At 41.4% G+C, this 22,972-nt stretch overlaps 1 protein-coding gene across 1 annotated transcript; it reads left to right on the plus strand.

Annotated features, from left to right (window-relative positions):
* Positions 1-7,663: 7,663 nt before the first annotated feature.
* On the plus strand, positions 7,664-11,552 carry tob1a (transducer of ERBB2, 1a). The gene is made up of 2 exons (XM_068718461.1): positions 7,664-7,923; positions 9,375-11,552. The coding sequence occupies exon 2, from the start codon at positions 9,589-9,591 to the stop codon at positions 10,624-10,626; it is 1,038 nt and encodes a 345-aa protein (XP_068574562.1). The 5' UTR covers positions 7,664-7,923; positions 9,375-9,588; the 3' UTR covers positions 10,627-11,552.
* Positions 11,553-22,972: the final 11,420 nt, after the last annotated feature.

The following is a 22,972-nucleotide window of genomic DNA, read 5'->3' on the forward strand; positions in this document are numbered from 1 at the left end:
CTGGTCTCTTTCTTATCTCTAAGAGTGGCTACGTAATACTGGTTCATGCCCAGAGTCAAAAGAACAGGGAAATCCAAGTGTTGGCCATCAAGGTGCTGCTGATGTGGATGTAGAGGTGGAATATGAACCAATAGAACAACTTTTATCTTTGTGGATAAGGATGAGCAACATTTTACTTTAGATTTGATGCAAGTTAATGGAATTTATGAATACATTAATTTCTAATGAGATAAATACAGCTTGTGTGATCATACATGGTCTTATTGTCATATTTCTCCCTCCTTTCTGTACACTTCTATTAGATTCCCACTGTTCTTGGCCTCCAAATACCATGTTAAAAAGCATAGTTATTTCTGATCAGCAGTGATAATAATAGCATCTCCTCAGCTTGTTTTGGCCACACACAATTTAAACAGCCATATTGAAATGCATTCTGTTTACTCTGGAGATTGCCGTTATTCTTGAATCAGCACTTTAAAAAGCTGGTACATAATTCAGTATTGTGCGTCATCATGTAATAAATGGAAACACATAAAAGTAATGCAGCATTCACACACACACACACACACACACACACACATTTTTTTGCTGCACTCTTAGTAAGGGGGCTGGTTAGCCATAGCATATGGGCCTCTGAGGTGGGATGAACGCATACTTGAAATGGAAGATCACAATTACGTGTGAAGAAAGCCTGAGAGCTCACAGACCACATGGAAGGCCACTTTAGCCTTAAACATTTCTTTATTAAATGGATTCATAGATATTTAAATACTGATTGTAAAAGACACAATCTAATTTGCTGCTTGTGATGGATGATAGTAAATTGAATAATATTATGGAAAAGGCACAACTAGAACATTTGGAGATAATATGGATGGTTTATAAAGCTATATAAAAAAACAGAATCTCATTTGGAGGTAGATGAGATTTCCGCTGGTGCGTGACCACTTCATCTCCATTGATTACCGAACGCACGTGTATGCACATGTCTGAAGTAGACAGACGCACATTCGGTTAGTACCGTTGGATGTGATTACATATTCAGGGAATGTGAGACGCGGCCTGCTGAGAGATTGTGTGTGGGGAGTTGAAAAAACAGATTCAACAAAGTATTTTTCCACCAGCCAGGAATACAGAGTAGCCTCCCTCCCTCCCTCCTTCTATTAAACACAACAGTGGGATTATTATTCCCCCTCTTTCTTTCTTTCATCCTATGGCCTCCTCCTCTGTTGTCTCGCTCTGTCTCTCCTCTCATATATTAGGCACACTTCTCAGCAGACAGCTCCTGATGTTTACTTTTAATTTCGCTCTGTGAATCCTAATTGCAAGCAGTGTCTTTCCAGGGTCAGTTCTAATCAGAATTATGATAAGTGCAGATTCTGCAGCCACCGCCTCCAAACCCCCTGAAGGGTTTTTGTCATGGACTCCACTATTGTCAGTCGGGGGTCTTCATTTTGCTGACTTTGCTTTGTGAACATGAAATAGCTTTGCTTTCCAGCAATGAATAGAATTCATTTGAAGTTATGTGCACAGTATTTTTGCTCGGACTAACTTCTGTTCCATAGTCAATGTACATTTTTCCATTCCAAATTTCCATCTTAACAGCTCTATCCTCATTTCGTTCCCCTCTCATCTCTCTGATTGTAAGCCCTTTGAGGTCACACCTGGCCCTCAGGGCACAACTGTCTTCTCTCCCGTCCCTCTTCGTTCATATCCTCCAAGCTTTCCTTTATACCATTTTAGTTCCCCTCATTTCCACACTCATTCCATTCTTGCACCTCTACACTCTTTCAACCCTGAGACTACTGCTTATCCAACACCTCAGAGAGTCACACTAAGCACTAAAATGTGTCTTGATTGATCGAATCACAAGTAAACAGCTCTATATACAGGTGTGAATGCACCCACTAGGATGCACTGGGGCTGACTTCCTCAAGCCACATTTGGCAGTGGCCAAGGACAACACATGTGGCCACAGATGTAGTGCAATGTGACTAGATGTTAGTTCATACATGCCAGGAAGTTTTAGAGAAGCCAAAAATAGCGGAAGCCAAGAGTAGAGGTCTGTCTTGTGTTGATTTTGAGCACAGGTCCTGGTTCATAGGAACATGTTTTTCTGCATACTGAGCAGGGAAACAAAATCCAATTAGGCGGACGCTCAAAAGACATCTCTGATGCCAGGTGCGAAAATCTGCCTCAAATGAATCCAAAAATATTTGATGCGTGCCAATCTACTGGCATTTTGTTCTCTCTATAGATACATTTTACAAAGAAACTGATCTGATGAAAAGATAAATAGAGAATTTTAGATCAGCACTAACAGGATTGAGGCCGAAGTAACATCGACAGTCATTTTGCCATGAATAATACATTAAAGGTGCTATATACGAGATTGGGAGCATTTCTATTGCCTCTCAACGGCTCTCAACACGGCGCGACCGAGCCGGCGGCTCGCAGCTAACGGTGGTAACAGCGCTAACGGTGCAAACGATGGCAAAAGTGCTCACATAGCTAACAGTGTTAACCTGAGGCGGAACCGGAGGGTGGGTGCTACGCTTCCGCGATGACGCCGTGGGTCAGGTCGGCTGCTATGTAAACAAAGAACAGAGAGGCTTAGTTTACACCACACACAGAGGGAGAGCGACTGCTCTGGGAGATATTACCCCACTGTATCTGTACATAGCAAAGAGTTGTCTGCTGCTATATACAATCCAATCCTTTCTTTTCATTATGTATTTGGTTGCTTTAGTTAGAATCTAACACCAAGTCTTAAATCCTTGAGTTGCATATACTGTAACTGTGGTCAGTCAATAATTCATAACACAATGTGCTACTGGGCTGTCTTTGTTTACTATTTTGAGCGTAAGCGCACCCACCCCTGCTGTTTAAACCTCATGCAGAGGATGTGAAACATGTACAAGACCACACAGGAGACCTTCCACCCCTGCAGCCAGATCATATGCACACTGTGAGCTGCTGTTGTGTCATATTAACGGAGCACCCTGCATTTAAAACTCATGAATGATTGGAGAGAGAGATGACTGCAGAATTAAAAAAAAAAATGTAAGGTATTAAACATAATGTCAGGTATTAAACCACACAAAGTGATCTGCCTTGTCACTACCACAGATGAATTCAAAATACATCTGCACTTCTCTTATCTTCCCATCAACTATCTACGCCTCATTACTAAATTACTTCTCCGTGTCCTTGAGGGAACAGGAATTGTCCCTCTATCATCTCAGACAGTTTATGTGCAAATAGACCTAGGGGGTGGGGAGATGTGTGTACTTGGACGTGGTACATACAGGGCGTATGCAGAGCTATTCTATTAGCTACCACCCTCCCTCTTTCTGCCTTTTAAAGCATGGAGTCACAGCGGGTGGATTTGATGAGGAATAATAGGGGAAGCAACAATTATTAATTATTAATTACAATTAGCTTTCAGAAGATTTCATGTGACGGCCCGTTCACGAGAACATACAGGGATATTAACCACTCAGTTGTGTTTTCTCTGCCTGGAGGTTAAAGCTGAAGCATGCTGCCATTGTTTCTGCTGAGCAGGGCCACAAGGTCACAGTGAGAGAAAAGAATAGAACAAATGTATAGAAGCAGCTGAACACAACAACACAGCATGTAGCAGAGAACCGGTTATTATGCTATATCTAATTTTCAAGTTTTTTTCTGTCCAGAGATAACATGGCTCATTGATTCATTAGAATGAACATGTTTCCCTTTATTCATGTGTCTAAAACTGACTATAGATCAATGATATGCTTTAATTGGTCAAATTAGGATACTCTTTTTCAGCCTTGTCTTTTCTCTCACTGCAGTTGGCGAATGGATCTATTGATGTTGCCACAGTGGGCTGACATTGGATGAATTATGTAACAGCCTTGACGGGTTATGAAGGCGACTGTGCAGGAGAGAGAATACTTACGCTGCTGTCGTGACAACTGATAACATAACCTCTGTATTAACATATACTGCGCCATGTAAATCCTCTGTATGCATGCTGTGTGGCTCACTGCAGGTCACTGATGCACGATGTTTAATGGGCAGCCACAGCTGACAGACTGTTCTAGAGCTAAGAGAATGTACAACTTGTCATTCCCTAATAACACCATAAAATGTTGGTGTAAAAACTCAGTCACTCATGAAATTTGGTTAATGAGATTTTATACCAGGCTGGTCATTTCATGTATCAGTGACAGGATAACTAAGGAGGTACTCGTTTGAAGGTTACAGAAAAGATTCGTTGTTTTTTTTTAGATTCAATATTCAGCGTGTACATTGAATAAAAACCATAGGACACGGAGGCACACTGACTATCTTCTGCTGTCTACTCTTCAGTGCAGTTTGAGTTGCTAGTGCTAATGTTAGGTGATGCTGATGGATTTTATGTATTGTGTTGTGATGCTGCTCTGCTGGGAGAGAGAAAGAGAGAGAGATAACTAACTGCATGTGAACTGCAATCTACCCATTTGATTAGTTTGATTCGGTTTCCCACCTAATTGATATCTCCATTTGGCCTTAATAAGATAATTAGCATTTTCCTCCTGTTGCCAGTCCACAAGGAAGATTTGGTCAGTTTTTTAAGAATATAAACTACGATAAAGACTTTAAGACCATCACGCCTGCACAGGCACATGTGTTTGTTTTCCTTTTTTTTTTTAAATGATTATGTAATTTCTATTAAAGGTTCTAAAGGAAAATATGTTTAATTTTTTGAAGACCTTTGGGGCTAGCAGTATTTTCTTTTGTTGAAATGATCACCTCTTTTTGTCTACGTCTCATAAATCCCCTCATTTGGCAGAAGCCTTAAAAAGACCAAATTAAAGTCCCAATCTCAGTGCCAGTGTTGCACCCACTGTATTCCTCTCTCCTTCTCTCTGTCTCCTTCACTGCATGTCTTACCCACTTCCTCATTTACTCTTCAAAGGGAAAGCAAAGCATCTGTCTATTACGAGGAGCCCAGGGCGCTCTGCAGAGTTGTGTTAAGTAATAACAACCAGTGACGTCAAAGGCTCTCCATCTGAGCTGGAAAGAGGGAGGGCGAGGGGGCGGAAAAAGGGATAAAAGGAGAGGGAGGAGAAGAGGCAGACATGGAAGCGGGAGTGCGTGAAAAAGCTCCTCTACTTGTGTGTCAGTTGCCTGTTTTCTGTTTATGTGTCACTGCTGTATAACATTGAACATGAACAGTGTGCAGCAGTTCAGTCTGTAATCACAAGCCTCCAACAATTATGCGATTTCTGTTCCTCCTCTCTCATCATTACATTGATTTTTTTCCCCTGGCAACGTATTGCTTTTTCCCCCCATTGGTTCAGAGAAGAGCGGAAGAGGTCTATTATGCTCCGTCACACATCTGCTGCTGAGCATAGTTCTGTTTATGGTCCTATCACCGGAGCCTATATTTTTATCTCATAAGCTAGGAGTGAAAGAGGAGCAGCCTCTGCTCAACAAGTATTTTTTTGTTAGGTTGAGGTCCTGTGACAAATGTTGTTCGTGCAATATCATGTTTGTATGGTGCTCTTCAATAAACTGGAACAATAAAAGTATTTGGACTAAATATCAAGACATCCCACACCTTCTTTTCTGTTCACTAAACTCCCAGAGAAAGTCTGTTTTGACCGTGTTGTATTCCCTCAGTGTAAACAGGCATTAAAACAGCTCAACTAAGCCCTCATGGGTCGGCTTTTCATAAAACGCTGAAAACTCATTTAAGTTAATTTCTCCCTCTACCCACATTCACATTCCTCGAATGAAAGCACAGACTTCAACTGAAGACCGATTGCGGGATTAGAGATCTTAGGGTGTTACGGTCCTTCATAAACACAAGTGACAGAAGCGACACTGACTGGAGGATACATTAGAGGATTACACCCTAAGACAATATAGAAGTCTTAACATGCCACATTATGGCTGCTGACCTTGCTCTGTCAGGTGACGGCTGTTTGTTAAAACTGCAAACACCGCAAGCAAGCGTGCACACACTATTTACACACCACTGAAAAAAGCACAAGAGCCATGCATGGTATGTGAACTACCTTAAAAGGCACATGAGACATTAGACATGTGCTGTGCTGTTTACAGTAAACAACCCAGAGGGCCTTGCCAGGACTGTGGAAGTCACCGTGTTGTTGGCAGCCAACACACTCTCCCACCCACCTCCACTCTAAACTAGATTGTGGCTCTGAATCCACGGGGCAATGTCAAACTATAATCTCTCTTTAGTTCAGCCCCTGCCTGATCTATCGTATGTCTCATGTAGGCCTATTTGATCCCCACAGCACTTTCCATGGGAGCCCTTTCGCACACATTTACAGCTCACAACAAGCACATGACTCCGCTTGGCAAACCTACTGTAAGTGCTTGAGGAATGTCTAAAAGTCCATTCTGTCAGCAGGCCTACAGACCAACAGCCTTCCTTTTCCATTACAGGCACAGCTGCTGTGATGACGAAAGACTCTCATGTTGTCAAGAGATATGAATAGAAAAGAACAGAAAAGGTTTAGAGACAATAAACTAATACATCTATCAAATCTGCAAATTCTAACATCCTTACAAAGCGAATATTAATAAATATTAGAATTAGGATAACAGTGTTTTGATCTGTGACATTTATGCTACAATAATTCTTTGTTTATTATTGTAGTTTAATTTATATAACAGTCCTATATATATCCTACGACCTGTTCCCTTTTCTATAAAAACATTAATGTAAAGCTACACTGACATTGTGCAGCAGTGACTTCATATCATGAACACACAGCTATGTGTGTTGGTGCACTTTAAATTTGGCAACAACGTGCGTTCAGCCGAGCAATGACGTGCGCAGCCTACATCAGCACCTTAGATACGGCCACACCATTCACCGTAGGGCTCCTGCCCCGTTTTAGACCAATCAGCGCATGTGTTTTCTAGATAGCATTCAGCACCACCCACACTGCTGCCAGCTGTAATGTTCTGCTATAGGGAATCTCCTCTCAGGCAGCGTACATTCATCATAACTCCTGCAGTTTTTCTTGATAGGTCACGAACAACTAAGCCCAACAAGGTCCTATGTGCATAATGAATGACATAAAAGGAAGCATATGATATAAATGAGATTAAAGTCGCGTAAGCGGCTCCGTGAAATGCTCTGTGCTAAATATGGCACAGTTATTAACAGAGCAGCGAGTCATGTGTAGGCTACAGTGTTTATTCGCATAGCGTCCTTAATTCTGTCTGTTTGATAATGATGTTTACAGCAGCTGCATCGGAAATAGAGATGGTTTAGTCTGTAAAACATCTACAATGGGACATTTTCACATTGATAAAAGTATTTGTTTCACGACTGTTCAAAGTCGGACAGGATATCTCTTTATATACTACCGTTTCTGTCTTTACAATAATTACTTTAGCCTTTTGCTGTCAGCACAGACCTAGGTTATCTCTGACGCAAAAGCTCATCACAGGCGTCTCTCCCATTTCACAGAATCATATGTCACCGACTGACATCTTAGATCAGCCAATCGGCGCGCAACTCAGGCACCACTCTGGGGGCGGGACTCGCACCTTGGACCAATCGCAGCCGCTCGTATTGTTTTGACCTCTGAAACCGCATCACCGCCTACCTCGTGCCCATGGCGGAGGAAAGCTATAAATACAGGCAACGGCGTTACAGGAGGGGGACGAAGTAGCAAAACTCCCGTAGAGGCGGGAGCTACTCTGCAAGCCTGCTGAACGAAGAAAAAACTAAATAACCTTAAAAACAGAAACCGAAGCAAACGCCAATCCTCAGAAATGTACATTTACTGGAATACTTTTTTGTAACGTTGATAATATATTCTATGTGAAGAAAGTATTTATACATTTTTTTTCTATTTGCACTAACTAACGGTACTTAAGAACTACTGCGAATTTTCATTTTTACAAAAAAAAGTAAGTATTTCAACTGACTTGTTACTTGTGATGTATTTTGAAGTCATTGTCTTAATTTTGCTTGCTGTCGTACTGTAGCTGTGTCCATAACGTTACTTGATAAGCTGATTTGCTGCGTCAGTCCACGAAGTTAGGGAGGGGTGTGTGTGTGTGTGTGTTCGAGAAAGAGAGAAAGTGAGCGTGTGTGTGTAAGCGCGTGCATTCCATTTAAGTGTGTGTAGTAGCTCGTTTTTTTGTCTCATCTCGGGTCCCAAAAAAAGACAACAATATCCCCTCAGAGACTCGGAAATGCGTCGGACGTGCACGTGAATTAACACTGATCATATCGTACTTTATTGTATATCTGTTCATTTCCAATGGCGTCAACACAGGCTGCTACAGCCAGTTGCATATTATGTGAAATTGCAACAATGTCTCTCTTATAACTTAACTGACACGATGAAAGACCTGTAGCCATTTCGCAACACGGAGAAATCTCCTCCAGGCTGCTGTTGCGAGGGCAGCTTCACGAGCGAGGCGACAAACGTTGGTTGTATCCCCGTGCAGCTTATATTTCCTCTATTGGATGAATACATGAATACATTTTTAGGTAGGTTAGTTTAAGAGCCTCGACATATTCTCTCTCTATCCCTCAATTCAGCTGCGAGGATTGTTATTGCAGCACAGCCCATTTCTTTAAATTGCGCTTTCTAGTTGGTTCCATTTACATTTTATCAAACGTCATGTTGTAACGTAAAAAGTATTTTGTCTCCTCTGTGTAAAATTGACAAACGTATGGGTGTAGCCATAATGCGTTAAGTCTTATTTCGGCATTGTTGATGTAGGAAGAGCTCAGAACACGCACATCAAACCAGTCCCCCGTCACAAGACTGTGCGCTTTGAAATCCACCTATATCATTTCCTCGCTAACTTATCCTCTCGTACGCATTTACTGGCGAGGCATTTCCTCCTTTTGAGTTTACCGTTTTGGTTATTTGATTGCAAACTCCGCTTCAGTTTTCCTGTCTCCTGCTCTGGACGCTATCCAGTGTTGTGTAACAGGATTCCCGAGTATTAGTGCGAGGGTTAACGTGCTCGATACCCAGTTTCTGACGTTTACATAAACCGCAAATGCCAGATGAACAAGAAATATCGCTTGATCCCAGGATCAGTGAGCTCTGTGTGGAGATTTCTGCAACAGCTGCACATTTTGAGTGTTGCTGTGAAATGCTGCTTTTGGAGGACTGTTGTGTGACTGTCAACCTAAGACTTTTGAGCTGGCAGCAGTCCAAACAGCAACATGCACTGGTGTTAATGTTTAAAGGACACTAACTCTGCACTAGTTGTGGTGAAAAGGAGCTGAATCTGTCTTGATTATATTTGTTCTTGTTGGTATTTACATTTACTTGTGGCTTTAACATTTTGAAATGAATCATTAAGAATTTTGTCTCTCTCTCTACCAATTGTTGCAGGAAAATATCATACCCTGTGGAGAACATCACTTCACTACAAAACCAGCACTTTTTGCTTTTGAACCGGTTTTATCCAAAATACTGGTTGCTTTCGCCATCCTGCCTGGAGAGCATCTGTGTTGCCAACCACGGATAAACAAAGCAGACCCAGTGGACGCATTCAAGGTCAGACACACCTAATCTTCACGCACCTGGTAAACGTCGGCAGTTAGCTATGCAGCTTGAAATCCAAGTAGCTCTCAACTTCATCATCTCGTACCTGTATAACAAGCTGCCGAGGCGGCGCGTTAACATTTTCGGCGAGGAGCTGGAGAGGCAGCTGAAGCAGAAATACGAGGGACACTGGTACCCGGAAAAGCCATACAAGGGCTCAGGATTCAGATGTATCCACGTGGGGGAGAAGGTGGACCCCGTGGTGGAGAAGGCAGCCAAAGAGAGCGGGCTGGACATTGAAGATGTCCGCAACAATCTGCCCCAGGACCTCAGCGTGTGGATTGACCCCTACGAGGTGTCCTATCAGATCGGGGAGAAGGGCCCGGTCAAAGTCTTGTATGTCGATGACAGCAATGAAAGTGGAGCTAGTAGTGGGGGGCTTGATCTGGACAAGGAGATCAAGAACAGTTTCAATCCCGATGCACAGGTCTTCATGCCCATCAGTGAGCCTGTGAACGCGGCCTCTCCGGGCTCCACCTCCCCCTCTCCTCCATTCGGCCACTCGGCAGCAGTCAGCCCCACCTTCATGCCCCGCTCCACGCAGCCTTTAACCTTCACAACAGCCACTTTCGCCGCCACCAAGTTCGGCTCCACTAAGATGAAGAGCAGCGGACGCAACAACAACAACAATGGCAGCAGTAGTGCTGGGAACAAGGTGGCGCGTACCTCTCCCACCAACCTGGGCCTGAATGTGAACAGTCTCCTGAAACAGAAAGCCATCTCCACCTCCATGCACTCTCTTTACGGCCTGGGCCTCGGGGTGCAGCAGCAGCAGCAGCAGCAGCACCAGAAGCCCTCAGCCCTGTCCCCCAATGCCAAGGAGTTTGTGTTCCCCAGCCTTCAGGGCCAGGGCAGCCAGAGTGCTCTCTTCCCTGGAGACAGCTCGCTCAGCCTCAGCCCGCTGCAGTACAGCAATGCCTTCGACGTGTTTGCGGCCTACGGTGGCCTTAACGACAAGTCCCTTATGGATGGCTTGAATTTCAGCTTGAACAACATGCAGTATTCTAACCAGCAATTCCAGCCAGTTATGGCCAACTAGTACACGTAAAGGTACTACTTAAGCTACTACTTTACACAGAAACGACCAGAGATAATGTGATAGGGGGGAAAAACAAATACAAATGCACATATTGCAAAAAACAACAACATGTAAACAAAAACAGAATGTCATGGATAAAAGGAAAAAGTGACTTGTCAGCTGAAAGATCTATGTAAGGAGTGTAAGAGCATGAGCCCGAGGGTGAATTACTTTGCCCCCTTGAGTTATACCTTTAGTACAAGATGTCCAAGCTTGGTTACCTAAACTTCAACATGCATCATTGTTATTTCTTTTGCCAACCAAGCACAATTTTTTTTTTTTATGTGACTGTTTTAAGATATAAAAAAAGACAAAAAAAAAAAAAAAAAAAACACCACCACAAGTCATGGCCTCTTTCAGTATTTAAACATAACTGGACACCGCCAATTTTTTCAAGAAATTGGCACAAATAAGTGGGATTTCCTGGTCTTTTTTCTAATTGTATAATTTAATTTAGTACAGAGTTTGTAAAATATCAGAGTATCTATTGTTTCTACGACATGGTATTGCATTTATATCTTTTTACTACTCCAGTGATCTGTGATGGCTGCAGCAACTTTATGTTTTCTTTTTTTATTGAAATTATGAAATGAATCCATCTTTAAAAAAACATCGACTCTATTCTAAAGATTGTGTACAGAATATTCCGTAGTGGTGGGATTTAAGAATATTTGCTTTTTTTGAAAAACATAAGAGTTGTATTTTCTGTTAAGAGTTTAAAGATTTTTGCTATATTATGGACAAAATGTAATCGTATATTAATTTTGTACCTACATTGTGCAATACTTGATAAAACAAACGGTATAACAAAGTATTTGGAGTCAGTGTCTTACATGTTAAGAGGGACTGATAGTTTATTAAGTTTGTATTAAAAAGCTTGAAAATAATTACACTTGTTCAGTTTCATTGTTGTGTTTGTGCTTGAGCTGGTCGATACAGTATTATAGAGTATAAACGTGCTTGGACAGATCCAGTGGTCTGTCCTGAGGTCAGAAAAATCAGGTTTGTCCTAAATACACCCACATCCATTGTAGTCCTCATCAAAGACTTTTGACAGGTCACTCACAATAGAATGGGTCAAAACGTACATTATGCAACATTACAGACCTCGACACATTTCCTATCCTCTGCCTGTAACGTTGATATATTGGCACACAAGCCCGCAGTAACATGTGTTCACACCAGGCAGGCTGTGTTGGCTAACAGTTTCCCTTGAGCCAAGTGTCATTACACATATGGATACTGGGAGTGTGTGATTGTGTCAAAGCCTGACGACCTCCTGAACTAAAGCAGGAACTCGTATGTGTGACAAGGCTGTCAGCTAACAGGCTGCTAAACCACGTAATAAATTCCAGAGGCATAAACTACCCAGCAGACGGACGGAAACCTCGCGCTATGGGTAGAAGGAATACGGATCTGATACTGTGCCTAGAAGATGCCATGTTTAGTGGGCCGTGGGACCAAACTAAAAATGTTTCTAAGTAACAAACTGCATCATGAGTCCCTCAGTCTGAGTGGGTGGCGGGGTTGAAGCAGACGCCTTCTGGTGAAAAGCAAAGCATCTGCTGAAGTGCTTTTATGCAAGATATTGAATCCCTACCAACCCCAGGGTGCCATTTCTCTCATCTCCTTGTTGATGAGAGGCCAGATTGAAAACTCCCTCTCCAAAGAGTTAGCCGAGTCACTTATTAACTTTAATAATAAAATACAACATGCAATGCTGGAAAACAGCACTTAGACCTGTATGGGAGAGTGTAGCTGAATGCTAAGGTGGCCAGTTACATTTCACCCAGTGTCCTCAAGGATGTGGCCTGTTAATGGATAACTGCTGTACTTTTTATGCAATGGGATCCAAAAAGAGTACTGTCATGTACTGGGGGGAAAAAAGTTCAACATCTGGACTGAAATCAAGCATGAGGTTATCTACTGTATAATTTAGTTTTTGCTATTTCACCGTTACAAAAATGGCTTATACAAATGCGGGTTCAAAAATATAAACATAAAGTAACACTTAAGCTTATATTACTTGGGAGTCGAGGATCCAAGTCCAATTGTTAAGGCTGAAGGTAAATCGTAGCTTAATCGGCGTTTTGATTTCAGCAACAACCTCACTCTGCTTCATCACAGTAAAAACAGTTTTCTCAGTTCCTGTCTTGCACTGTTGAAGTTGAGACATTTGTGGGTGCTGCTGGTTTGTTATTTTGTGATGAGAGGTTGTTGAACTGTATCATGCCAGCGCCGGCTGACTAGAATCACCCTGACCGCGCTGGCACATCACGGCACCTCTGGGACCAGCTCATCATGGCTTGTCAGTCTGCGTGTCCCCTGATAAACTTGCAGCGTGATCGGCTGAGTAAAGTTCAGCCTGCATGTGTGGGTGTATCTCACTTGCTGATACTGTGAGTGTTAAAAAAAAAGTTGGCTGGGAGTGTGTTTGCTTATCTTGGTCTGTGACACTGTTTGTGTACATGTAAAGTCACCAGGGTTTGGAACAGGTTGTTCCGAAAATACCTTTGATGCTTGTTTTGTTTTTTTTGTCAATGGTCTTCTGCACATCACAACTAAGGACTGTGTTCCTCCAAGCTGCTTGAACAGGAGAAAAGTCACGTACAGCAACCCTTTTCTTGATCCGGTTTATATTTCTACACAGGGCGGGAATCGATAGCACATATAAAGGCTGAGACCAGCGATGTCCTGCAGTTGTAAATGAAAAGGAGCGCGAGCTATAACCCCCAGCAATCATGAAAGGGCATCACTATCACTAGATCAGTTTTTTCTGTCCTCTAGTAATTTAAATGAGATTGCTATCATACTACTTGGTACAGCACTAAGATTTATATCAGCCCAGAATTGCAGTAAAACGGCATTTTTGCAAATAGAACACAGCGTTGATGGTTGGAAAGGTTATGTTTGGAATATAGTCTGTTTAGGATAACTGATTATCATGTCATGTGAAGATGTTTTCATGGTAATGTAACCTGATGGATCATTTTATTAAATGTAAGGTTTCTGTTTATGAAACGGGCGCAGGGTCTTTCACTCACAGTGTATTATTTAAAGATGCTCAAAGGATGGCATGATTTAAAATAGAAAATAAGTGATAAAATAAATTTGTTATAATAATTTTGCTTCCCAAACCTGGCTACATCCCCAGGTGTGACTGAAGGACAGGACAGAAGGGAGGTTCAGACCAAAAGAGAGAGCGAGGAAGCGTTATATGAAGTATGTGAATGCCATAAAAGTGTGGTACTAATAATATCAGTGTGAAGAAAATCCAAGTAAGATGGGGCTGATCAGAATAGCACAGAGTGACAGAAGCTTGATGAAAAGAAGAGGGAATGGAAAAGGCATGGAGCAATGTGACTGGGAGAGAGAAAGAGTGAGAGTGAAGCATTGCCAGCACCACTATTGATGCTAATCCGGTGCACCCCCCCCCCCCCCCCATCTGCCTGTCATAAAAACAGGTGGAGCTCAACTCAGCTTGTGGTCCCAGCCAGCCGACAAGGCCTTATGGTAATGTCACCCTCCTCAGCAAAAAGAAAAAAAAACAGTTAATGGCTTTTCAGTCCTTTGCCTTAGTCCAAGCCCTCACCCCATCTATTTGTGGAAACACGCTGGAGCTGATTGAGCAATGATAAGCTTAAGGGAATTGTGCATTCCTCTGTAAATGACTTCACCAAAGCTTATCTGTATCTCACGGGGGAAAGTAAAGGATTTCAACCCAGAATAGAAGAACAAACAAAACAAAAAGACTTCTTCCACGTCCTAACTGACACATTAATGAGAAAGATAACATGTGTTGACTGGTCTCACACTTGAAGCTTCAGTGAGTACCAAGGGGACTGACACAGTTGCTTTAAACAGTTGCTCACACACCCGTTTGGCAACATATGAGCTGTTGCTAGTAGGCGGACAAGAAACACTTTACGTTCACTCAAATATATTCTGTACTAATACACCCTGCAGCTGTCGACTGGCTTGTGCTAATTCAAACAGATCAAGGACTTGTGTTTGACGAAGGCTAATGTGTGTAGTACACCATGAATATGTGTGTTTTTAGGAATCTTATGAGGGATATTTTCATGGCATCTGGTAGATACATGTATTTTGTGTCTTGATGGATACATTGCATGTCTGGTCTATCTTCTCATACATACTTTACTATGTTTCTGTGTACACATTGACACACACACACACACACACACACACACACACACACTAATGCATAGTGGGAGTTGTCCAGTTTGCTTAGCACACTGTAGGTATCACCAACAGACACTCACGCACCCAGCCCTTTAAACTGAAGCTGCTCTTATCTGCAGATGGAAACCAAAAACAAACACACATTCCTCGGCCTCCCCTCCCTCACCACACCCCTTAAGGGTGACGTACTTTGGTTTCCAGTGCAGTCTATCACGGCACTCTCTTACCTGACATTGGGTTCCCCATGATGCTTTGCAGCTAAAAGGGTGGGGAGATAGCACTAACCATCGATATTATAAAGTAGCCCAGCACAATAGTTAACTGCTGTTGATGGTACTTCTAGCTCCACGTGTTCTGCCTTATCAGTTAGAAATAAAGATTTCCTGATGAGATTTCTTTACTGCTTCATGCTTTTTATAAGAGAGTCAGCTCTGTTATAGCAAGACACAGCATGATGTGTGCTAAATTCAGAAATACAACTAAAATAAGAACATATTTTTAACATTTAAAGTATCTATGGGTCTACAAAGATAACACTGTGTCCCTCCCCCCAAGCTTGACTAGTTTTGGCAGTGTCCAAGCTACATGAATCAAGACATCTTGTCAAGCTGAGATTAATCAGTGCTGTGCAATCTGCAGGTCTGTGGCACACACTGGTGGTGGTGGTGGGGGGAGTCGAGGGGAGGGGAAGCTTGGACACCTGCTATTCATCACTCCCTAGAGTCTATATGTGTGTCTTCAAGTGAGAGAGAAAGAGAGGGACCCTATAGCAACAAAGGAATCTTTTGGTGTCTCTCAGAGGCTTCGTGCTCAGAAGAGGCGGATTTGTAGTCAGGAGAGAGAGAGGTGGGCATGCTGGGAAACACTGGAGAGGAGAATCATGCACACACAAATGCATACAAATACATATGTACAGTATATCCATGTACACAAACTTCCTGCACATGCTCCGAGTTGAGAGGAACGCAATGAAACTGAAAGCAACGAGAGAAGTCCTTCCTAAGAACATCTTCATATGAAACTTTCTCTCCACAACCACTTAATCCATATTATCTCTAGCCTACACCACAAAGTCTCTTCTTTTGCTGAGAAAAAATAGCTATTGCTTTCTAAACACCATTTCTGTCTACTTAGAGTCAGTCTGGATTTACCTGACTTATACCTCATATGCTTTGAACACTTTCATGAATAATATTTACACACATTAAAGAAAGAAACCCTGGTGACGTCTGGCAATGCAGCTTCTGACTTGTAGTCATGAGACTTGAGTACACTTTGTTCTTTTACTCAGCAGGACTAAAACATTTTGTCAACACGGTTAATGTATCCTCAAGCCCTCAACGGAAGCTCTTTTTCTCCTGTGTGTCTGAGGATGGGATTATTGGCAAGGACAGCCCGCACTCCTATGGATCAGTGGGACAGGAAGTCAAAACATGCAGAGATATAAAGCCATCTCTGTGGAGTTTACTGGCAGTGGTGCAGGGCAGTAATGGTGAATGAACACTACTATGGCAGTTTTGTGCCCTTGAGAAATGCTAAAGAGAGTGTATGTGTTTAAAGGTCCAAAGGAGAGGGAAGTAAGAGATACACTGCGGTCTTCTAAACTTATTTCATGATAATGAGAGCGGCACATGGAACATGTCACGTGACTGCAAATAGTACAGAGTACAGTACAGAGGGTAATGGCTTCTCTTCAGTTGTTTACAATGCAGTTGAACGTATCGGGCCTCTCTTGTCCAAGTAAAACCTGTTTGGACATCACCAGGAAATGTCTCCGCAGCTGGAGCAGCCCCGACTGACTCAGAACTCTGGAATTTCAACCATGCCGCTAATAAGGCTGCCTGGGACGCTCACGTGCCGGCCTGAACACGCTCTTTTACATTTCTCTTTCTGCTTGAAATACTTAGGTTAAAAATAAGCCTGAGACAAATTCCCCAGCCATTGTGTCCCTATTTAGATGTTATTTTATCTATGAAGTTTTAAAAAAAGGTTGTTTTTAAAAAGAGAGAGACGACCGTGGATCAAACAACTCAGACCAACATTTTAACCCCTGAAAGTGAGACTGGAACTTTTGCTTAAGAGCAGCCACTGTGGCCACAAGTGACACTTTTGGGATAATTGTAAATGAGAAGACTTGTGAAGTCTGCAAACTAACTCCGTAATACCAGTTACACAGCAGTATCTATCTAAGGTTAGCTAATATTAGCCACCATAGGCTACTGGTCATACCAGACCAAGTCGTGCTGTTCCAGCAAAACCTTTGAGTATACTGAGCTTAGCAAAGATGCATTTTATTGATTGGGAATTTGACACTTCACTATATGAAAAAAAAAGTGTTATTTCTTTTTTCAAAAGTGACATACTCTTACTTCACGATGAGGAGAACAGCATTTGACAAAAGACAGTTGCTAGAACAAATATGATCGGTGATGTTAGCTTGACATAGCCTGTATGCAAATGATGCAGTTCTCATTTACATGCATTTAAACGACAGTTACATTAGTTATTTGCATTCGTAAGCGTCAAAACACGTTCCATTAACAGTTTAACCTCGGTGTCAATTTAATTAACATTTCCTTCTTTCCCTGAGAGTGTTACTTCCCAAGGCTCTGATGTTTGCACTGCCTAGCACAGTAACCTCAACCTCAACCAATTTGGTCTGCATGATTTTCCCTTGTCCCTTGACTTTGCTCTGTACTCTTTACATTGCGAGAATGGAATTAACAGATGTTGATCTGTACGTGAGGTGAATAACATATCTGCATTATAGCTTGAGTCCGAACAAAAACATGTATTCACGCAGCCTCCCTCAATGTCCTCATAGAGTTATGACCTAGTTTGTGCAATAATCTGAGGAATGTACCACACACCTGTTAACCAACAGCACAGCACAGACAGGCTCTAATGAAGCCAGACCTGGTGGTTATGATAGAGATTCCTCCATCCAACCCACTCTATTTTAGTATGTTGACCATTACCAGGAAAGTCGATTTATATCTGTGGATCAGGATTCAGAAAATCATTTTAAAAGTTACTTAAGAGATTATTCATAGTTTTAATTCCTAATAGGAATAAAAATGCCATCCGGTTGTATTGTTTTTTCTGAATATAATGAATCAGCCTCAATAATATTATTTCTTATGTCCTGGGATTATTTTCAAGATGAAATATAATGTATTTCCAATTACCAAACCTAGAGGTCTGTGGTGTTAAAAGTTAAATTGGGGGCTGAACGATAACAAAGTTGTAATTGGTAAGCATATTGAAACAGAACAATTTAAAGAGGAGGTTCATAATTGCTTCATATATACTGTTGCAATATTTGTAGCTTTCTGCTCGTCTTCCCAGTCCTTTATTCAGTTCCCTGACAATGTAAATTTAATTACATTGTGTATTGTTGTGTAAGACATGGAAGCTTATAAAACTAACACAAACTGGCAGGTATCATCCAGGGCTATTTACAAGGGCTTCACCATTTATGCATTTGATATATTTAAAATGAATGAAAATAAATAGAGAGAAGGAGTTGGAGGATGTTTACTTGCTGTGGAATCCAGTTTGGGCCAAGGATGCATATGAAATAATGGCTGAATTAATCACTCTGTGTGGGTGACTGGTGATGCAAATTCCTATGCTCTTGGCCAAAAACACTGACACACATGAGAACTAGAGCTCTGGAAGAACCAGTCGCTTTTTGCCTTATAACAAACTTAAAACACCATCAGCACTTCATCAAACAAACTTTACATAGCCTATATTATGTTAATGAGTGTTTGTTTCTGACGCATGGTGTGTTACCATAGTTGTCAGATATATCTATTACTGTGTTGCACTCGGTCATGGCATTGTGCTGCAGGGTCTTTCTCCCTCACACACACACATCACCACTTTCACCAATCACTATGATCTGATTAACATAATGCTCTGAAAGCAAACGGCAGCATCGTGACAAAAAGGGCTCAGTGACACATTACAGCACAGGACAGTTGTCAATATTGATGTATAGTAAAACTACAGCCTTGTCCTAATACTGTGTGCTTTGAAAGGAGAAATGTGTGAATGTGTGGTTTGTTTGTCGTCACATTGTTCAGTATTATAGAGTGTCCTAATGTGCCTTGAGTATTTTATTATACCCTGCTAATTTCCCATGGATTCCTAAAGATTATTGCCTGTATTTGCCATTTGAAGTATATTCATCTTAAGGCATTACAACATACACTGCATTTTATGTTTTCTGAAAAAAATTTGAAACCCACACTTTTCCCCTCTGGCATGTTATAAACTGTGAAACAGAGGGCATTCATTTGACTTTCTACATGACTGCTTGAGAATATTAGCATTTGTCCAGTAAAAATGTACTGTGTCACACAGGATGCAGATAAGGCATTATATTAAATTGTTTAATAGGCTAACACAGCTGAAACAAATGCAGTCAGTACAACAGTCACGCAATAAATTCTACTTTCATAAACATTATAATGGCAACTGAGTGTAGGTTATATAATGTGGATGTAGTTAGCATGGCATCACCCATTGGTTTGAAGACTACGTTTTTTATGCCTCATGTTTGACATTTTGGTCAATTTACTTTCATGAACTGAAAACATCCCGTGAAATTGTTAAAGTTGTAAGACGAAAATGCAGACAACTTCAAGACCCGACAACGCCGTAGTAGCAAACTGTCAATCACAAGGTAGCCACGTTCTAAAGCATATCCTGCTTTACTCTAAATAGAACCATAATTTACTGAATAAATATCCTGCTGTATTTAAGACTTGAAACTAGCGGTTGAGACCATGAACTCATATTTACAATGTTTACTGAAATAAATCAACTGAGTAATTTTCTCATTGACTTCTATACAATCAGAGGAGTCGCCCCCTGATGGCTATTAGAAAGAATGCAAGTTTAAGGCACTTCAACATTGGTTTCAGTTTTCAGACCCGGAGGTTTGCTTTCTTGCCGACATGATAAAATTGATCATGTCTGTATGGTAAATAAAAAGCTACAGTGAACCAGGAAGTTGAGTTTCACACCTGATCATGTTATACTCCAGTACCTAACGCCATGTAAACTGTTGTTTTTACACTTTTCTTGTACAGATAAAGCAAAAGAAAACTGATGTTTTAGCTTTAGAGGTGCTGGTAGGTGGATTTTGTTACCTGTTTCCAGTCTACTTGTAATGTTCAGCTCACCGGCTGGCTGTACTTTCATATTTACTGTACAGACATTAAGTCACTGCAAGAAAGCAAATAAGTGTATTTTCCAACATGTAAAACTATTGCTCTAAGTTTTATATTTACCTTTTCAAAACAATAATATAAATCATAATAAGTATTGTAGTTTAAAACTACTACACAGATGATTGGACAGTCATATCATCTGTATTTACTTTAATGCTGTTCCTCCCTCTCTGTTCAAGGTGTTTTGATCGGTGAAGTCACATTGGTTAGAATGGAAATCTGGTCCTAATAAGCGCATTCATTAGATTACCATCCCTGAATCAGACTATACTGTATTCACGTTGTAGTGTTTGTTGTTTTGTACACAGGTGGACTAAATGATGTCACTCCTCTCCCACACAGCACAAATATGCTTAAGGCTTTTTAGTGTGTGTGTGTGTGTGTGTGTGTGTGTGTGTGTGTGTGTGTGTGTGTGTGTGTGTGTGTGTGTGTGTGTGTGGGAGGTGCTGATGGGTCCTCAGTGGGTGGCGTTGCATAAGACCGTCAGCACTGAAGCAAGGTTAGATAGAGAATTAAGAGAAGGGGGGCTCCTATCACTTAATGTCTCTCTCTCTCTCTCTCTCTCAATCTCTCTCTCTCTCTCTCTCACCTACTCTCCCGTTCTCTTTCTCCTTCTGTCTCTTACAGTATAGCACAAGCACGTGGACTGAGCCCAGCACACAGTGGTGTCTGAGTGAAGTGCGTGGACCACGATTTGTAGAAAAAAGCCCACTGAGCTGCAGCGGCGGGTAAACACAAGACTACACCAGACCAACATCGCAGATCAGATAGAGGGAGGGACACAGGGAAAGAGGGAGAGAGGGAGACAAAATAAGAAAAGATGCTTTATTATTCATATCCCAACACACTGATTGGCTGATATTGCTGGTCCCACCCTCCTTTCTTGACATACCTTAACTATTGGCCTTTAATATCTATCAGTAAACAAACAAATGAGAGTGACCAACATTTTTGTGAGCCTGACTTCATCATTCAACAGTGTTCAAATAACATCTCTGATTGTAAAATCCAGCTAAAGACTAGATAACTTTAGATGTTATTATCTTATCTTCTGTTAGTGTTGTGTTCTTTCCTTGCTATTGTGAAAATGTGCTTGTGTAACTTACTCATGAATTCCTTATCCAATGTGTTATGGTACATTGTGTTTCCTTCAGGCTTTGTGTTAATGACAAAAAAAGGCCTTGGAAATTCGCAATTCTAATATCAGTGCTACAAATATTTATTTATTTATTATATATTTCCTTAAATATTTCAAACAATGTCACACTTAAGTGTTTGTACATTTTCTCTGTTCTACTTTATTGGCGCTTAAGAAGAAAGGCACTGATTTAATTGTATCCTAATTAAAGTCTTTCTCTGCATTCAGGTGCATACAGTTGTATACAGTGGACGGACTATCTCTGAGTGTATCATTTCAAGTGAAATAAACACCTCTATCAAATCAGCTCAGCGAACATTAATCTTTCGTCACTGATGTGACATAATAACGGTCTATATACATTTTGGTTTATGAGTCAACAATTTGCCCTTCGCTTAAATGTCAGGGTATTCTGGTTCCAACTGTTTAGACATGTTAACACTTGCACACAGGTGAAGACCGTAATTCCAACTACCACAAATTACATTACTTTACTCCATTCATCACCGCGAGTAGTGAAGCTCACACTGTGGCTCCCCTTCAACCTTTCTGCAGTATGTTGTTCTGCTGTTGTGTTCCTTCTTGCCAACAGTGAGAACTCGTCGTCATGCTGTTTCCGTGCTGACGCATAACAGTGCTAAAGAGGGGTAGAAACTGAGCTCGTCTGGAATAATTGGAGGGTCGTAAAGTGTCTCTCTTTCTCTCCCGCATACTCTGGCATTGTGTTGAACCGAGCTACGCCAGCAGCTTGAGGAAGACTGAGAGAAAGACTGTTTGATCTTAAGGAGCATTAAATGATTAAGGAGAGAAAGGAGGAAATTATCTGATGATTTACACTAAGTCTTAGTTTTGATTCAAATTAGTTTATTCAAGAGCACTGTTGCGTGGCATGGTGAAGTGATGAAACACTTTTGCAGTTAGTAGACACAAACACACTCCTCCACAAGACTGGGGAATGTTTGTTTGGTAAAGTAAAAACCTACAGACATCCTCCTCTCTACGAGGTGCTACAGTTTTTTTTTTTTTTTACGAAAGCCGTATTTCTGTCCCGATTTATCTATTGTTTCTTGCTCATGCTTCTTCCTCCCTTAGGCTCATAACAGTCCACAGCAGACCTATAAAACGTCAATCCCATCATGTGATGTAGTGCCTGCTGTGCTGTCAGCCATCGCAGAGGATTACTGGCAGTGTTGTGAGTTTTCTGGCGGCCGGCTGCAGCCAAATGAGGAGGAGGAGGAGGAGGAAATGAAAGTGGAGAAGCTACAGAGGGGTTCTGCCAGGTCATGTCGCCCCATGTCACTGAAATGTGATCAGTAGTCTCACTTGAAGGAGAACCGTCTTTATTAAACACTTTTTAGTTCATTGCACTCTGACCAAGTACACAATGTCTCGTATCATGTCTGAGAATTGAATATTTCAAAAGCTAATAACGCATTGTTTTTTTTTTTCTTTTGGGTATATTTGGAAAATATGGGTCAGGTAGCACAGATTTCTGGGCTCAGGGGATGAGATGTCTGAGAGAAAATGTTACATGGAACAGACGGGCTATCATCTGTGTACAGTATTGAAGCCAGAGCCAACCAACTGGACAGTTTCCAGATTTTATAAAAAAGCAGAAGGTGAGCTGAATCCCTCCAGTGTGAGGCTTTTTTAGTAAACAATCTTGTCATGGCATGCTGTCTATATTTGGAGACAGAAATCTACCAAGAGTTAGATTTTATAC

This window comes from Cebidichthys violaceus, unplaced genomic scaffold (genome assembly GCF_023349555.1).
Source record: "Cebidichthys violaceus isolate CVI_PGR_0920_01 unplaced genomic scaffold, fCebVio1.0.p SCAF_23, whole genome shotgun sequence".
Classification (NCBI taxonomy): Eukaryota; Metazoa; Chordata; class Actinopteri; order Perciformes; family Stichaeidae; genus Cebidichthys; species Cebidichthys violaceus.